This window comes from Strix aluco, chromosome 2, assembly GCF_031877795.1.
Source record: "Strix aluco isolate bStrAlu1 chromosome 2, bStrAlu1.hap1, whole genome shotgun sequence".
Lineage (NCBI taxonomy): Eukaryota > Metazoa > Chordata > Aves > Strigiformes > Strigidae > Strix > Strix aluco.
In genome coordinates, this window is record NC_133932.1 from 107,783,949 (window position 1) to 107,801,857 (window position 17,909).

The 17,909-nt window shown below is 43.3% G+C and overlaps 1 protein-coding gene across 1 annotated transcript; it reads right to left on the reverse strand.

Annotated features, from left to right (window-relative positions):
* Positions 1-7,150: 7,150 nt before the first annotated feature.
* SPRYD7 (SPRY domain containing 7) lies at positions 7,151-17,492 on the reverse strand. Its single transcript, XM_074815745.1, has 5 exons — positions 17,364-17,492; positions 15,905-16,021; positions 12,948-13,114; positions 11,180-11,282; positions 7,151-8,373 (listed from the first exon to the last, which is right to left on the reverse strand). The coding sequence occupies exons 1-5, from the start codon at positions 17,467-17,469 to the stop codon at positions 8,276-8,278; spliced, it is 591 nt and encodes a 196-aa protein (XP_074671846.1). The 5' UTR covers positions 17,470-17,492; the 3' UTR covers positions 7,151-8,275.
* Between the last annotated feature and the right edge of the window lie 417 nt (positions 17,493-17,909).

Sequence of the window (17,909 nt, forward strand, 5' to 3'; positions counted from 1 at the left end):
AACTCAACTGATCTATATGCAATCTGTATTATGTGCCCTGTCAGTTCTATTGATTTGTGGAAGGAAGACTTCGTATCTTGCTGCCACAGTATAATCTCAAAAGGACTCAGAAAACATACAGGATTAGTCAATACAAAGTTTTGCACTCGAAGTGATAGGGTGTTCAAATTATAACACTCAAAGATTAAGAAAACATTTGGGTACAAACAATTAGTGGAAATACCTCAACCATTTCACTGGGAAACATGATTCATTCTTATTAAAAAGAATTTGCTACTAGTAAATATATTGCTAAATCTTACTTTCCAGTGCAACTTTTAGAAACAGGTATTGCATCTCATTTCTCTGGGCAAAATTGGGACTAGGAATACATCTGGGAAAAAAAAATCTGGGTTTATTATCAGATGCTGAAATGACATGCTGAGACACAAGTTAATTCACATTCTATTTCTGTGGCCCATCTTCTCACCTGTGCAATGGAGTTAACTGTACCCTTGCTTCTCTTATGAACTATTACCACAAAACTTATTTTCAGGTGAAAACTGTGCTGTCTTTCCATTTTGACAAATAGATGGTAATAATCTTTTATTCACCCCCACCACCCCACCCCCACTCCCCATACTTTATAACGTTTCCCTGTATCACCAGTTATAGAACAAGAAGTTTTCTGATTTTTACACAAGAGGTGTAGTTACATAGCATGGTATTACAAATGCATCTTACTCTGTTTAAGATGAGAAATGAGCAACTTTGAGCTATAAAAGCAGGATCTTTTCATACTTTTGGTGAATTTAGCAGCTATTTTGAATATTTTATATTTGCCAAAATGTGTTCAGTTTTGGGCCCCTCACTACAAAAAGGACATTGAATTACTCGAGCGTGTCCAGAGAAGGGCAACGAAGCTGGTGAAGGGTCTGGAGCACATGTCGTACGAGGAGCGGCTGAGGGAACTGGGGTTGTTTAGTCTGGAGAAGAGGAGGCTGAGGGGAGACCTCATCGCCCTCTACAGCTACCTGAAAGGAGGTTGCAGAGAGATGGGGATGAGTCTCTTTAACCAAGTAACAAGCGATAGGACAAGAGGTAATGGCCTCAAGTTGCACCAGGGAAGGTTTAGACTGGATATTAGGAAGCATTTCTTTACAGAAGGGGGTTGTTAGGAGTTGGAATGGGCTGCCCAGGGAGGTGGTGGAGTCCCCATCCCTGGAGGTGTTTAAGAGTCGGGTTGACATAGCGCTGAGGGATATGGAGTAGTTGAGAACGGTCAGTGTTAGGTCAATGGTTGGACTAGATGATCTTCAAGGTCTTTTCCAACCTAGACGATTCTGTGATTCTGTGTTTTCCATTTCAAACACCAGCTTTGAAGAAGACAGCCTTCTCTGTATTTTAAAGCAAGTCTACATTAAGCCTAAGGTATCAGCTTTTACTGTTAAATATTCTTAAACACAGCAGACTTCAAAAATAGTTGTTTGCTGGATGCAGTTAGATAAAGTGGTCAGAATTTCTTTAAATACTTTTTCCTTTTCCCACGAACATGAGAAATATAATTCCACAAGAAGCACATTCATCCCTGTAGTCTTTCATGGCAAAGAACCACTGTTGAAGGCATTGTTGAAAGATATCAAAAAGGAAAAAGGATACACGCCTTCCCTTTCCTTTTATATATATCTATATCTCTCTATATATATGTATGTATGTATATATAATCATTTCAAGTTTGAAGAGCTGACAAACTTGATTACAGAAACATTATGGTATGTGTCAACTAGTATAGCAACATCACCTCAAGGAAGAATCACAGAATAGTTGAGGTTGGAAGGGACCTCTGAAGGTCGTCTGGTCTAACTGCCCTGCTCAAGCAGGGACACCTAGAGCCAGTTGCCCAGGACCGTGTCCAGACGGCTTTTGAATATCTTCAAGGATGGAGAGTCCACAGCCAAGCTGTGCCAGTGCTTAGTCACCCTCACAGTAAAAGATATTTCCTGATGTTCAGAGGGAACTTCCTGTGCCCATTGCCTCTGGTCCTGATGCTGAACACCACTGAAAAGAGCCTGGCCCTGTGTTCTCTTCACCCACCCTTCACATATCTATACACATTGATTAGATCCCTCTGAGCCTTCTTTTCTCCAGCCTTTCCTCACAGGAGAGATGAGATGCTCCAATCCCTTAATCATCTTTGTGGTCCTTCTTCAGACTCTCTCCAGTATGTTCATGTCTCTCTTGTGACTGGGGAGCCGAGCACTGGACACAGCACTCCAGGTATGGTCTCACCAGTGCTGAGCAAAGGGGAAGGATCACCTCCCTCATCCTGCTGGCAATACTTTGTCTAATGCAGCCCAGGATACCATTCGCTTTCTTTGCTACAAGGGCACATTGCTGGCTCATGTTCAACTCGGTGTCCACCAGGACCCTCAGGTCCTTTTCTGCCAAGCTGCTTTCCAGCTGAACAGCCCCCAGCACGTACTGGTGCCTGGGCTTGTTTCTCCTCAGCTGCAAGACTTTGCGCTTCTCCTTGTTGAAATACATGAGGTTCCCGTCTGCTCATTTCTCCAGCCTGTTGCGGTCCCTCTGGATGGCAGCACGAACTTCTGGCACATCAGCCACTCCTCACAGTTTTGTGTCATCTGCAAACTTGCTGAGGGTACACTCTGCCCCATTATCCAGATTGTTAATGATGTTAAACAGGACTGGACCCAGTATTGACTCCTGGGCTACACTGCTAGTTACTGGCCTCCAACTAAACTTAGTGCCACTGATCACCATGCTCTGGGCCTGGCCATTCAGCCAGTTTTCAGTCCACCTCACTGTCTGCTTATCCAGCCCATACATCAACAGCGTGTCTATAAGAATCTTACGGGAGACAGTATCAAAGATTTTAATGAAGTCGAGGTAGACAATATCCACTGCTCTCCCCTCATCTATCAGGCCAGTCATTTCATCATAGAAGTTTATCAAGTTGGTCAAGCATGACTTTTCCTTGATGAAGTCATACTGACTACTCCTGACAATTTTCTTGTCCCTAATGTGCCTGAGAATGGTTTCCAGGATTAGTTGCTACATCACCTTCCTAGAGATAGAGGTGAGATTGACTCATCTGTAGGTCCCTGGGTTCTCCTTCTGACCCTTCTTGAAAATAGGAGTGACATCTGCTTTCCTCCAGTCTTCAGGTACTTCTCCCAATCACCACAATTGATCAAAGATTATCAAGAGTGGCCTCACAATGATATCAGCCAGCTCCCTCAGCACTCATGGGTGCATCTCATCAGTGCCTATGGATTTATGGACATTCAGTTTGCTTAAGTATTCCCTGAGCTGGTCTTCTTCCACCAAGGGTACATCTTCCTTGCTCCCGTTCTCCCTTTCTTTGCTTCCTTTCCCTCTGGTGTCTGGGACTCCTGAAGGTTCATCTTGTAGTAAAGACTGAGGCAAAAAAAGTATTTGACACCTCAGCCTTCTCCATGGCCTGTGCCACTGGGTCTCCCACCTCACTGATCAATGGACATACATTTTCCCTAGACTTCCTTTTGTCTTCTGTGTACTTATAGAAGTACTTGTATTTTCTGACATCCCTCGTCAGATTCAATTCCACCTGGGCTTTAACCTTCCTAACTTTGTCCCTGGATGCTCAGACAATACTTCTGTATTCCTCCCAGGTTAACTGTCTTTCCTTCTGCCCTCTGTATGCTTCCTTTTTGTGTTTGAGTCTGGCTAAGAGCTCTTTTGTTCATCCACACAGGCCTCCTGGCATTTTTTCCCGATTTATTAATTGGGATGGAACTCTCTTGAGCTTGAAGGAAATGAACTTTGAATATTAGCCAGCTTTCTTGGGCCACCCATCCTTCCAGGGCGTTATCCCATAGGACTCTTCCAAGTAGATCTTTGACGAGGCCAAAGTCTGCTCTCCTGAAGTCCGGGGTAGTGAGTTTGCTTTTCACCCTCTTCCGTGCTCTCAGGATCCTGAACTCCACCATCTCATGGTCACTGCAGCTACGGCAGCCTTTGACCTTCACAACCCCAGCAAGCCCCTCCTTGTTGGTATGAGGTCCAGCAGAACATGTCTCCTCATTGTCTCCTCTATCACTTGGAGGAGGAAGTTATCATCAATACATTCCAGGAACCTCCTGGATTGCTTCTGTCCTGTTGTATTATCCCTCCACCAGATATCAGGGAGGTTGAAGGGGAAGTCCCCCATGAGGATCACGGCCTGCAAACTTGAGGCTGGCTGATCCTATCTGTCTATAGAGGGCCTGATCCACTTGTTCTTCCTGGTCAGGTGGCCTACAGCAGCCATCCAATATAAAGACACCTTTACCTGTCCTCTCTTTTCTAACCCATAAACTGATCTCAGTTGGCTCCTCATCCATCCCCAGACAGAGCTCCATGCACTCCAGCTGCTCTCTCACACAAAGAGCAACTCCACCTCCTCACTTCCCATCTTCCCATCCTGTCATTCCTAAAGACCCTGTATCCCTCCTTTGCAGCACCCCAGTCATGGGAGCCATCCCACCATGATCCCAGTAAGATTGTAGCCCAGCAACTGCACACAGATCTCTAACTGATCATGTTTATTCCCCATTCTGAGTGTGTCAGCGTACAGATACTTCACAGAGGCACCCCAGCATGGTGACTTTCTAGAAAGGATTTAGGGATTTTTCCATAATAGTGCCTTGTAGGTACTTCCTTGCTTACATGCAAGCACTGGAGGTGGCACTGCTTAAACCTCATTTTGTTGATTTTGTGATCCCTTCCTGTCACACCACCTGTGCTCTTTGCTCAGCAAACCTGCCACTCCCTCACTCTCTCCCTCCTCCATCATCCTTGGTTTAAAGCTCTCCTAATAAGGTCAGCCATCCTATTGGCCCCACTTATGTGGATCCCACCTCTCTCAAGCAGACACTGATCTGCAAACAGGGTCCTGTGGTCACAGAACCCAAAACTCTGTTGCCAACACCAGTTCTGCAACCAATTATTGACTTGTCCTATTAGTGCCCTCCTCTTTCCCCTCACAAGCAGGACTGAGACCACCACCTGGCCCCCCCATGCCCATGACTACCACCCCCAGAGGTTTCCCCTGGCAGTATCATTTGCACCCACACGGTTTAACAGCAGGAGGTTGTAGTCAGAGGGCTGAATGAGCTTCAGTATTTCCTCTATAACATCCCAGATCCTGGCCCCAAGAATGCAGCAAACCTCTCTAGATGATTGGTTGGGTTGACAGATGGGTGCCTCTGTCCCCTGCAGCAGGGAATCACCCACTACAATGACTCATCGTTTATTCCTGGTAAGTCTTGCATGGTTTAGGGTTAGGTGAACCAGGTTCTTTGCTTGAAAGCACATCTAGCTCCTCTTCAACTTTGAGGGCAGTGAACCTATTCTGCAGTTGTAAACTCTTAGGTAGGGCAGGAACCTTCCTCTTGGTGCCAGAAGTCACCAACTTTCATCCTTCCCCTTCTCTAGAGGTTTTGCTTACCTGGACAGTGTGAGGTAGACACTGCCTGCTTCCCTGTTGCAGATGGGGTCTGAGGCTCTTCAAGCTGTTAAGTCTCAGAGAAGATCCTGTCTGTCTCCCTTTCATCTTCCCTGATGAGGTACAGCCTGCTCACTTCCTCCTGTAACTCCTTCTTTTGGCAGCACAGCTTCTCCAGGACAGCACACCTCCTGAAGGACAGAGGGCCATCTCTCCTGGCCTCAGAGAAAGGTCCCAGGCACTTCCTGTAACCTGGGACTTGGAGAGCCACATCAGCAATCTGAAGCTCAGTCTATGTGGAAGCTGTATGGGGTTTGCATGGCAAGGCTTTGGCAGCAGCAGGGCTACAGGGGTGGCTTCTGTGAGAAGCTGCTAGAAGTTTCCCCCATAGCTGATACAGCCAATGCCAGATGGCTCCAAGACAGACCTGCTGCTGGCCAAGGCCAAGCCCATCAGCGACAGTGGCAGCGCCTCTGGGATAACGTATTTAAGAAGGGGAAAAAACTGCTGGGCAACAGCAGCTGGAGAGAGGAGAGAGAACATGTGAGAGCAACAACTCTGCAGACACCAAGGTCAGTGAAGAAGGAGGGGCAGGAGGTGCTCCAGGCACCAGAGCAGAGATTCCCCTGCAGCCCCTGGTGCAGCCCATGGTGAGGCAGGCTGTGCCCCTGCAGCCCACGGAGGTTAACGGGGGAGCAGATCTCCACCTGCAGCCCGGGGAGGAGCCCACACCGGAGCAGGTGGATGCACCCGAAGGAGGCTGTGAGCCTGTGGGAAGCCCACGCTGGAGCAGGCTCCTGGCAGGAGCTGGGGACCCGTGGAGAGAGGAGCCCACGCTGGAGCAGGTTTGCTGGCAGGACTTGTGACCCTGTGGGGGACCCACGCTGGAGCAGTTCGTGAAGAGCTGCAGCCTGTGGGAAGGACTCATGTTGGAGAAGTTCATGGAGGACTGTCTCCTGTGGGAAGGACCCCACGGTGGAGCAGGGGAAGACCATGAGGAGTCCTCTCCTTGAGGGGGAAGGAGCGGCAGAGACAATGTGTGATGAACTGACCACAACTCCCATTCCCTGTCCCCCTGTGTCGCTGTGGGGGAGAAGGTAGAAAAAATTGGGGATGAAGTTAAGCCCAGGAAGAAGGGAAGGGTAGGGGGGAAGGTGTTTTAAGGTTTAGTTTTTATTTTCTCATTATCCTACTCTGATTTGATTGGTAATAAATTAATTTTCCCCAAGTCAAGTCTGTTTTGCCCTTGACAGTAATTAGTGAATGATCTCCACCTGTCCTTATCTCAACCCATGAGCCTTTTGTTGTATTTTCTCTCCCCAGTGATAGAGCAGCTTTGGTGGGCACTTGGTGTCTAGCCCCTGACAGAAGCCTCTGCCCTAGCAGGGACAGCTGCTCCCACATCAGTAGATGTAACTGCTTGAAACATCTACTGGAGAAACTGAAACAGAACATACGAACGTTTCATTTAACTTTGATTATGAATCTGGCCACAGCAAAGCAGAGCAGATTTCAAGGGTAGATGATAAAACTGCGCTCTAACCTTCCGAGCTTTATATCATAATGCTGACAAGGGCATCATTCCTTTCAGGCTGAAAAGTTCTACCCAACACTGTCATGTGATAGCAAGACAAAAGGAAGGAAAACACGGGCCACGCGGAATGAAAAGACAGATGCAGAAAATCATAAGGTGAAAGGCTTTGAGAAAGCTGTTTGTATTTGAAAATTTCCAAATCAGGTCATTTCTAAAAATAGTTAAATAAAATCATTCATTTATGCAAATGCATTAACCCAAGAAGAGCCAAAACCAGAAAACAAACATCCAATATGAAGATTTTCTTTACAATAAAAATCCTTCTAGGAAGTATATTAAATATGACAAGCAGGGAAAAAAAACATCTCAATTTATATTCAAGGGCATCACATTTTAGAACAATGTCTTAGCCATTAATCATTTATAAATGATTCACAAAGAAATTAAATATGCTATTCCATAAAAGAATAATCAAATTTACAGTTTAGATGTAAGGCTTCACCATAACATCTCATACCCTTCAGCTGGCTCTCTGCATACCCAAGTCGAGTGATCTGTGCTTACTCTCCTACCAGAGTAACCCAGCATGGTGGTCCTCAAGAACATAGGTAGTGTTCAGGTTTACTTTTTAAAGTTCAACAAAAAAAGTATTACTAGGAAGTGTCCTATTATTTGTCACAATAAAAGCAAATGAAAAGCTAGGAGAAATAGGTAAGTTATATCTGCCAGTCTAAGATTGAGGGAATGGATTAAATTACACCTTGCAAAAAAAGGTATCTAGCTGCTAGTTATGCCATTGTATTATTAGTCATTGTACACAACTGGGACACGGAACTCCAAATCACAGACTAGAAACACAGTGCTTCTTTTAAACAAAGTACATAACTCCTGTGTGAAAAAAATTGGGGAAAAAATAATGGAAACTCTCCATCTCCATAGTTATCATATGCATAAGAACTATTTGCTTTACAGAGCTCCAGTTTATTCAAAATACTGAATGTAATACTGATGACAGTAATATCTCTTAGTCTCCTTATGCATCAAGTACAAATCAGAGAAAAATCTGTCCCAAAACACTCAACCACAAAACACTGCCAGAAATCTCATATTTGCAACACAGTTACCTGACGTTGCAGTTAACATATTAATTCTGCAGACAACAGTCACAAGTACTTACTAAAAATACAGATATGTTTCCTAAAAGTAAAGTGAAGCTTTATTTAAGATGACAAAGCTTTTGTAACAGTGCAGGGTGCAAATTTTCAGTATGAAGACATTCAGAAGATTTGCTGTTCAAAGAGGATCTTTTCAAACCCTGGCGGAGGTGTATGATAAAATTCACTGAACTGACAATCCAGAATGGCACTGTCATCAACTGCAGAAGAGAACCAAACAGAAGGAATTAGAGAAGGAACACTTACAGTCTAATTCTCTATTACACCGTCTTACTAGATTATATACTACGCTCAAACCATGAAGAATATTCTCCAATGCATCCATTACATATATAAAATACAATTAAAAGAGATCTCTTCAACAAATTTGCTAAAGCCCTGCACACATATCTGAGGCGAGCAAATCATCTCCCTTTTTAGCTGATTACTTTAGTCAGTAAGGGGTCCTTAGTGACGTCAATCAGAATGCTACCTCTGATTCCACTGGGAGTGTTAGCAGGGCTTCAGGCAATTCCCTCCAAATTTTCTACTCTATTTCTCCAGAAATCTACAGATTAAGGACATTAACAGATACATATTGCAGGGCTGTCACCTCCTCAGATGCATATTTTTCTGTCCACTTCCTAATTCTGCCGGAGTGTCAGCTGTCTGCAGTGATTTTTCTGGAGGCTTACAAGGTTTCAGATATCTGCAATGGTTGGTGTCAGACCATCTGTTTTAGCATGTGATCCAAAGAGAGCTTCTTTGACTGCTTCTTTAAGTTGGAAGTTAATTGGTTTTTTACAGTATCTCTCCCAGTTTTGGATCCCCTGCATAATCTGAGACACTAGTGTTACTACCTTCAATGTAGAATATAAAAAAGAAACTGCTAAGGATTTACAGAAGAAAACTTTCATGTATACCCAACCAGTCAGAAAAGCAAGATCTCTTTCAAAGACAACTTCTTCCAAGACAAACCCGGTACACCAGCAACATTAGGTCAAAACACAAAAGCTTCATCTCCATAGTTTGGTTTGAAATTTAGATCTCTCAGAGCCAAGGTAGGAATTTTTCCCTCCTGCACTCAGTTAAAAGTCCTATTAGTATATTTGCACAGTTCTGTAGTACTTATGCAGTGTTTGCATCTCACTTCCACAAAAGTGCCTGAGGTACAGCTGCTGTAAGGGAACAACCTTTAAGTCCATTTTTTCTGTTTCACATTCTCAAGCTTGACACCATGTTTGCCTGCTCTGCCATGTTTCTTTTAAAAAGATATCTATAGTTCTAGTCTGAATTATGGATAGGGTAAATGCTTAAGAAACTCCCTTCTGTATGGTGAAATCCTTTCATGTGACTAAAGTTCACATTAAATTAAGGACATTTATAGTCAAAGTTTATACCAAGTAAGTACCACACAAAAGCAATTTGCAGGCTTCAATTGTTATAGCGATATGTAGGAGACATGATAATTACGATGAAATTAACATCTTCCACAAGTGGGCATAATAAGCCTGGCAATAAAAGGTCACTGCATTCCCCAGGCACAGAACTTCTTCAGTCAAAGAAAAAGATGATTTAGAGTAGGCTAACATGCCACCAAAAGCATGAAAGCAACCTGCATTTTTCATGCTACGTAACACCACTTCCAAAATATACAGAAGATGCAACAATCAATTATCACATAACAACTGTGTTCCTGCTGCTCATGAAGGTTTTTGCGCCAGGAGATCCCGTAGTGCTGCAGGGCAGCTATTGTCTGCCACAGCATTTTAGCAGCGCCATCATGTGGCTTAAGAACACATCACAAAATGACCATGTGAACCAATTTCCACTCTTAACAGCTTGGAAAGATACAATTTGTCAGATACATTTATACACTTCAAAGCCTCTACAACACATCTAGAGTATTTTCTTCCGGTTCATAAAATTCAATATTACAAATGTATCAAGATATAAATGGGAACATGTCAACAGTTCATTAGGAACCAACCGTGAAATGAGAAAATTACCCGCACCACACAGCTAATGGTATCTCAAGAGCAAAATTATTTTGGAAGAGGCTACTACTTAAGATGAAGGAATAAAGATAAACTGGAGATGGCTGTAGGTGTAATACAGGGAATCCGATGAGCAGTTATCATTTGCTGTAAGTTATAAGCCAAACCAGAGTGTAGCGTTGGTTATGCACTGAGTTAGTGGAAGTGCTGCCTTTCAGATGAGATGTTAAACAAAATTCTGACTACTTGGGAACTACAAAACCACCGCCAAGTTCTGGAAGGGTAAATTGTTAACACATATCTTGGACAAATTCCAGCTTCCATAATTCAGAAATTCTTTCTTAAATTGCCTATGCAGGGATTAATTGGATATGGTGTTTGTTTCTTGTTCAGAACTGCTGTGTTGTACTGATGGCTGCTGGCAAATCAGCTACCACAATTCGCTTACCAACTGTTGGATTTCAAAAGTGGGCATCAATTTGGTATAGCAGCAAAGAGCTGTACCACCGTACAGCAAGCAGCTGTACTAGTACTACATTAAAGTTGTTACTTCCATAAGAAAATACAAACAGCAATTCAGTATCTATTCATATTTAACACTGAACGCACTTACTAAGTATGTGAAATTAATAGGCATAAATACCAAGCTTCAGAGATAAATCAGATTAGCCCACAAATCTACATTAGTTCAAATTTGTTGTTTTTCTTTTATCTGCTTCACATTTTTTTTACGTGGCAATTTTTAGACTGAGTGCAGTAACCCCCCAGCTTGTTGAATGTGGACACTGTAAGTAGTTAGTAAGTGTTGCTTTTTTTCCTAGCTATTAAGCAGCATTAAAAATTAGGTGAAAATATACTTTTGTATTTTCTCCTAGGTTTGTAGATGCATGCAATTTATAGCTGCAGTTGCCAAAAACAAAGATTGATGTGTGTTCCATTTAAGTGAGAAGAAGAATACATAGCTCACAGGACAGACTTGGTACAAAAATATTGCCCATATTGTGAAACAGTGTGAAAATCTCTGACTTACCATAGACCACTGGATAGACAGTCCCACGGATTCCTGAAGCCGGACAATGCATGTTCTTCCCATTTAAATATACATTTAATTCTACATGGTCATATGTAATGCCCTACAACGTACAGAAAATTAACAAAACAGCATCAACAAGTTTATACATATAAGATTGCTACCTAATTTAGCTTTCTTAGCCACAGACAAATTTTAATACCATTATGCAAACCACAGCATCCTAGAAAACCTCACTTGAAATATTCCTGCAAAGGACTAGAAGTTAATAAATGACCAGTAACATCTGTATTTTCAAATTCTAAGGATTCCTTAACACTCATTCAATTTGGATGCAGCCCAGTACTGCACACTGCATCTTACTAAGTTTACAAAACAAATTTCCAAACTGTTCTTCACTATGTTTAAGAAACACAAAATTTTCAATGATTTTGAATATTAAGCAGTCTGCAGTCTTCTTGTTTATATCTCCTCATGGAAATAGCTTTAGTAAACTTAATTCATAGCATCACTATTTATCTGCCCATAGTTCCATACGGAAACCTCTCTCAGCTCATTTACTCTGCCAGCAGCAACAGCCCATGGTTTCATACACAATGCTATAAATATGCTGACTACAGAGCAAAAAGCAAACACTAATAAGCCAATAAATTACTTATTTGTTAGCTAAATGATTTTTCTCACTGTTTTGGTATGACTGAGTGTGACAGTTTGTGCTGTCATTCAGTAATTCAGAAATCTACTTCTATGACAGAACAAAATAAATTGAAATTTATGAAAACTGGGGAGTTGGCAGTAAGACATCAGCAGCTCTTTTGTGATTAATTGAAGATGTTCAGACTACACAGGTTGACCAAACCCTGAAACAGTCTGTAACCCTCAAAAAAAAAAAAAATTTCAGAAGGGGATTAAAAGAATAACATAGTATCTGAGGGTAAAGGATAGAGGCATCAACCTTAGCTGTTTGGGGCCTCTAAAGATGAAATTTCTAATCATTGCTATATAGAGGCAAGGTTACCCAGCAAGAAAAAGAAGTGGTGATAAATGGTCTCAATTTCATTGCATTGCTCCCATGTATTTTTGAAAATAAATCTCTAACAGGACATTGAGAAAATGACAGCAATAAAACACAACCCTTTGAACAAAGTCACTTAAATATGTTTTGAGAAACCTGGAATAGTAAGGTACAAAAGATCCTAAGATTCTCCATTTGCTCTCATTCTTAATCATTTTCCCAGTGAGCATTATTACGCCCTCCCCACTCACTATCTTTCCTTCCCTACAAAAGTTTGGCTAAAACTACGATTCATTTACCACTCAGGACCTATCTCTGCTCAGCTTTGTCCTTCTAATCATTAACCAGATAGATACGAGACGTTGAGTTCAGCTGGGCATGGTGCATAGCTATGTAATGCATTCCAGCATATTATTTGTTCAGGGAGGTCCCATCTCAAACGTCAGATCCTCGTGACGGGAATTATCCGTCAGGCAGATACTGCAACCAGACTGCAACAGAGCATTAGAGGCTACTTTTCAAACACTGATAAAGTCTATTGCCTCATTCAGAAACATATCAATGCTGAGAATGAAATCCACTGATATCCAGGCTGCTGATCTGTTCAAACACAACGGGAGTTTGTATCAGCACTTTCCAAACTGGGAGATGCAAGCCAAACAATTTGTCTGAAACAGTCAGTCTGACCACAGAGCTGTAAATGAGAGGAATCTGGGAACAGCTGGGAAAGTAAAGAAGCCTTAAGAAACTCACCACCACATCACCCTCCTGAGGAAGGTTGTTTGCTGGTAGTCTATTTTTCTCCTCATTATTATAGTAGAGCGCTCCATCATTTCTCATCACCAGGCTATGGACATCTCGACCAAGTGGAATTTGATTCAAGTTTGCTTTCTGGGTTGCAACTCCAATACCCCAAATCCCTAAAACATGACATTACGATGGTAAGAAAAAAAAACCATTATTTTGAAGACTATCTGACTGAAGCAGGGCAGCATAAAGAATGTGTTTTTAACTAGTGCCATGGCAGTACTACCAGTAAATATCTCTTGAAAATACCAGGACTACTGTGGGTTAGCCCTGGTAGGCAGCTAAGCACCACCTAGCTGCTCACTCACTTCCCCCCAGTGGGATGGAGGAAAAGAGTAAAACCAAGAAAACTTGTGGGTAAAGACAAAAATTGTTTAATAAGCAAAGGAGAAGTGGAAGAAGGAAAGAAAACAAAACAAAGTGATGCAATGGCAATCACTCACCACCTTCCATGGGTAGACTGATGCCCAGCCAATTCCCAAGCAAAACATGGCTAACCTCCCTAAATCCCCTCCTCTCCCTTTTGTTGCTGAGCATGACATTATGTGGCATGGAGTATCTTTGGTTAGTTCCAGTCATGCCAAACAGATGTGAGAGACAGAGTGAGAAACGGAGGTGGCCTTGATGCTGTGCAAACAGTGCTCACCAACAGCTAAAACATTAGTGTGTTATCAGTATTGTTTTGGTCGCAAATCTAAAACACAGCACCATAGGAGCTGCTGTGAAGAAAACTAACTTTATCCCGGCCAGACCCAGTACAAGCAGTCACAAGAGACTGAAGATAAGCAGCATTTATCCTGAAAAAGAAGGATCCAGAGAATTGTAACCACTTAGCTTAACTTTTATTCCCAGAAAAATATTGAAAACAAACTCTGAGACTGTAGGAGGATGTAAAAAATAAATCAAACTATCATGGATTTGTGAACAACACAATTTCCTTTTTCAGGCAGTTAGACTAGTCTCAGGGAAAAAGAAGAAATTGTACATATGATAATCTTGATTTAGTAAGGTTTCTGAAACTCATACAACACTGAAATAGTCAAATTATGAAAACACTGTCTAGAGAGTTACAGCAATATGAATGCACAGCTGGTTATATTCCAGGACTAGTCATCAGTAGCCCGTTGTCAAATCAAAAAAGATGACTCAAGTGGGGTTTGAGGTTTTGCATTGAGTGCACAAGGTCAGATACTGTTCCATATTCACATGAATTACTTGGATAACGTGACAATGTGCTTATTAAATGTGCTGCCAATAGCAACCTGACAGGACCGCAAGTTCTTGAGGCCCCTCAAGTTTTAAATGATCCTGACAAATTGGTTAAGAGGTCTGAAATAAGAAAAATAAGAATTAGCATTAGAACAAGAAAAGCATTTGCTTTTTCTAAATTATGAAGAACAGCAGGTAAGTAGGAATAGTAAGTGGCAGAAATAAAATAGTGGCTTGGCAACCGGTTCATAGAATATAATTTGGGGTTTATCACAGACCACATGCTGAGCGTGAGTCTGTGCCCTACTGTTGTGAAAAACTTCTGGATGTATGGCATGTATAAAACAGACATACTGTATGTACAGCAGATGAAGGACATCTGCTGCTGCAGCTGGAGCAGAGCATCCATTTTAAACATCATATATCAAGACAAATTAGGTCAACTAGAGATATTCTAGAAGAAAAAACGAAACCAATCAAAAGTGTAAAAACATCAGGCCAGAAACACTTTCCAATAGTCAGGGTGACGCCACAGATGACCCCTAATAGATTGTGCAGTGACACTTCTGGGAATTGAAGTTTTAAGTTAAGTGATCTACAATTCTCCTGCCTTGGGGCACTGGAATAGACAAGACATGGCTCATAGGGACCAGGAGAGTTTATTACCTGTGTTTCTCAAGTATAAGAACATGGGTACTGTATCTGTGTGAATAACGACCATATATGAACAACAGCTGCAGTGGACTCATCCCCCAACAGAAAGGATACTAAAACTGCCAAGTTCAGACTGATCTGAGGTTTACATGTAGTTTAAAACTGAACTACTGGTTTGACTGCAAGGTGTTTCGGACAGATTTGTGTTCACGCTGCCTGCACTCCAATGCAGCTGAATGCAAACAACCCTTACCCAAAAAGTGCTGGGTTCAAACTCCAGCTGGTGTCCTAAGGCCCGTCTCTAGACTAACACTTCCCTTCTTCTCTCCTCCTACATACTTAGGGAAAGAACAGCTTCATTTTCAGTGTCTGTTGTTTTTCAAAATACAGGCTGATTTTTAATGTTAGAATACAGGCAAGCCTGGAGTGCACCCTGTACTAGTGAAGCTGACCATATCAGTACAAGCATAATGCTTCCAAATTTCACCCACTTTCAGCTGCCTTGCATTAGATCTGTGCAAAAAAAATTAAAAAACAGGGTGCTGAAAGGCTCCTCGTGATAAGGCGGTGTTGGAATAAGTCCTGCACATCTAATTTGAAGAGCAAAGTGTAGCACAAGGAGTGCTACCCTTGCTTGGGCAAACACAGTGCACATTAAAAGCAAATTAAGGTAGACAAATCGCTACAAATACTGCTGGATAAACTGCGCTATTTAAAAAACCCAAAAAACCCACAACTTCATAGCTACAGTGGCTTATGCAGTCATAAACATCTATTTACAGCACATAAAACAATATGGTGTTTTAGTATTTGCACTCCTTTAGTAATATACTTGCCATTCTTTTTAATATTTGAGTCACAATTAAAATTTAAAAAAAGACATTTCCTTTTACACAATGACAACTTATAAAACTCTCCAATGTTCACAAGTTCAAGGACGCAATTAGAAAGACGTATGTGCTTGGTATTTGAGATATGACCACCAGCAGGCAATCTGACATACCTTGCAAGTTTAAAGTTGTACATATTTGCTGACTAACCTGTGGACTGGATTTTAAACTCGAAATAGCTCTTGTTCTGATGCAAAGGTGCATTGGCTAAGCAGCCTCCTGTGCCACATATTCTTCTGCCATTTTTAACAATTACGACATCTGTTCCTGCAAGAAGAAAAAAAAAAAACACCAAAACTTCAAAACATTTTTAGAAGTCTGGTAGCAGCCCTTAAAAGCCCTAAACATTGAGAACAGTTTTTGTTCTTTCTGCTCCAAGCAAGAACTTCATTAGTCTGTGAGAATTATGAGACACACTTTGAAGCAACAAAAGGCAGGCTGTTTACAGACTACTTCATCTTTCAACCAGAGTTTATTTATTTAAAATCTATACACTGCTCTAATTTCACCTCTTGGGTTTTACAGCACCATGCTGATTACAACCTTTGCTCAGCCACATCAGAAGCATAACTTACAACTTAGTGAGAAAGGGTTCACTGTGAGACCAAAGCCCTGTACCGTGTCTCTCTATACACTGGAGGAAAAAAGTCTGCAAAGAGAGGGAAAGGGACATTGGGTAGAAATGTTCGATGGAATTTCAAGGTGTTTAATTATTCTCTTGAGAAAATCCTTTTACTAGAAACATGCCTGCCAATACTGAGAGAAAAAAATCCTCTGCTAAGTTTTCCTTTTCCAGTAGAAGACTTCATCTTTAGGCACTGTTGTCATGGTCAAGAACATGGGTGACAGTCAAGGTCCACAAGTACAACTGAATAAAACCAGGCTAATAATTGCGGTTGAGCACTGGACCCTGGATCGGCCACATCTTTCCTCCTAGCTCCTCCCCTGGCTCTGGTGCGGCTGGCCCAGATCACTTCTCTGCTCGCAAAACCCGGGCATGGTTTTGCGGATAGTTCATCCTAAGGATGACACTCAAAGAACGGCGTGAACAGGACCCCGTGCGGCTTGGCTCCTTCTGTGTCTTCACTGCCGGAACTGGCCCCCTTTGCTCTGAACCACCATCCCTTGCCTAAGCTGAACAAAATCTTCAGCCCCCCCAGACTGAGGCACCCCCCCACATACTCATTCTGCTGATGAGCTTCAACTGAATTTGAACCAAAGTGAGGTGTTTTCTTTTCCTGAAAACTACCAAATCCTTCTGAAGAAGTAGCCCAAAAGCGACTTTCCCAGCACGCTTCCCTGAGATGAGGGAGGATAAACTTTGAGGGCAGGCGCACCCCGCCCCTGGGGCCGGTACGGTTACACCGTATGCAAACACCCCGACACCCCCACCAGCTCCGCGTTCAAGCTTCCCGGCGACGCGCAGCCTCGCCCCCCCCTCACGGGTTACCCCTTGCAGCGCCCCGGGCCTGCGGCCTCCCGCCGGGGAGGCGCCCGCGCCGCCACCGCCCCTCAGCCTCCGCCCGCCCCCCGACCCCCTGTAACGACCCGTCACGGGCACCTCACGGCGCGGGGAGGACAAACCTAGAGCCAGACCCGCCCCGCTTACCCATGCGCTGCGTGTCGAGATGCACCGCCGGCATCTCCTTCAGCGGGATGTGTCCGGCGCCGCCATCCCTGCACCAGGAGAAGCAGCAGAACACGGAGGCGGCCATGACTGGCCGGACCCCGCCGCGCCGCGCAGACGCAACGGCGGCCACAGCGGGGCGCGCGGGGGCAGCGCCCCCTGGCGGGCGGGAGGTGTCGGCGGAGCGGGCGGGGCTTCCCTTCGCTTCCCCTCGCCGCTGCCCGCCCCGGCGCGACATGGCGGGAGGCGGCGGGACATGGCGGGCAGCGCCCGCGGGGGCGCGGCTCGGCCCGGGGGTCTCGTGAAATCGAGTGGCGTCTCACGAAATGTCGTTAAAACCCCATCTTTCCTCAGGAAGTGAAAATTTAAATTTAAACGAGTGCAGCCGGAAACCTGCTCCTGAGGAGCTGTGTCTGAATGTGGCGGTGGAGGCCTCAGCACGCAGCCACTTAAAGGGCGATTTATTCATATATGTGTATATATATATATAGAAGAATTTATATATATAAAAAAGAGGACACTGATCAT

What these genes read in the sequence shown, in the direction of transcription:
- SPRYD7 (XM_074815745.1), bottom strand. Translation starts at nt 17,469, where the DNA reads ATGGCCGCCTCCGTGTTCTGCTGCTTCTCCTGGTGCAGGGATGGCGGC. An exon ending in GTTTAAAATCCAGTCCACAG is followed by an intron (nt 13,115 to 15,904) that starts GTTAGTCAGCAA and finishes GTCATGTTTTAG; the next exon opens with GGATTTGGGGTATTGGAGTT. An exon ending in TGTCTATCCAGTGGTCTATG is followed by an intron (nt 8,374 to 11,179) that starts GTAAGTCAGAGA and finishes TCTCTTCTGCAG; the next exon opens with TTGATGACAGTGCCATTCTG.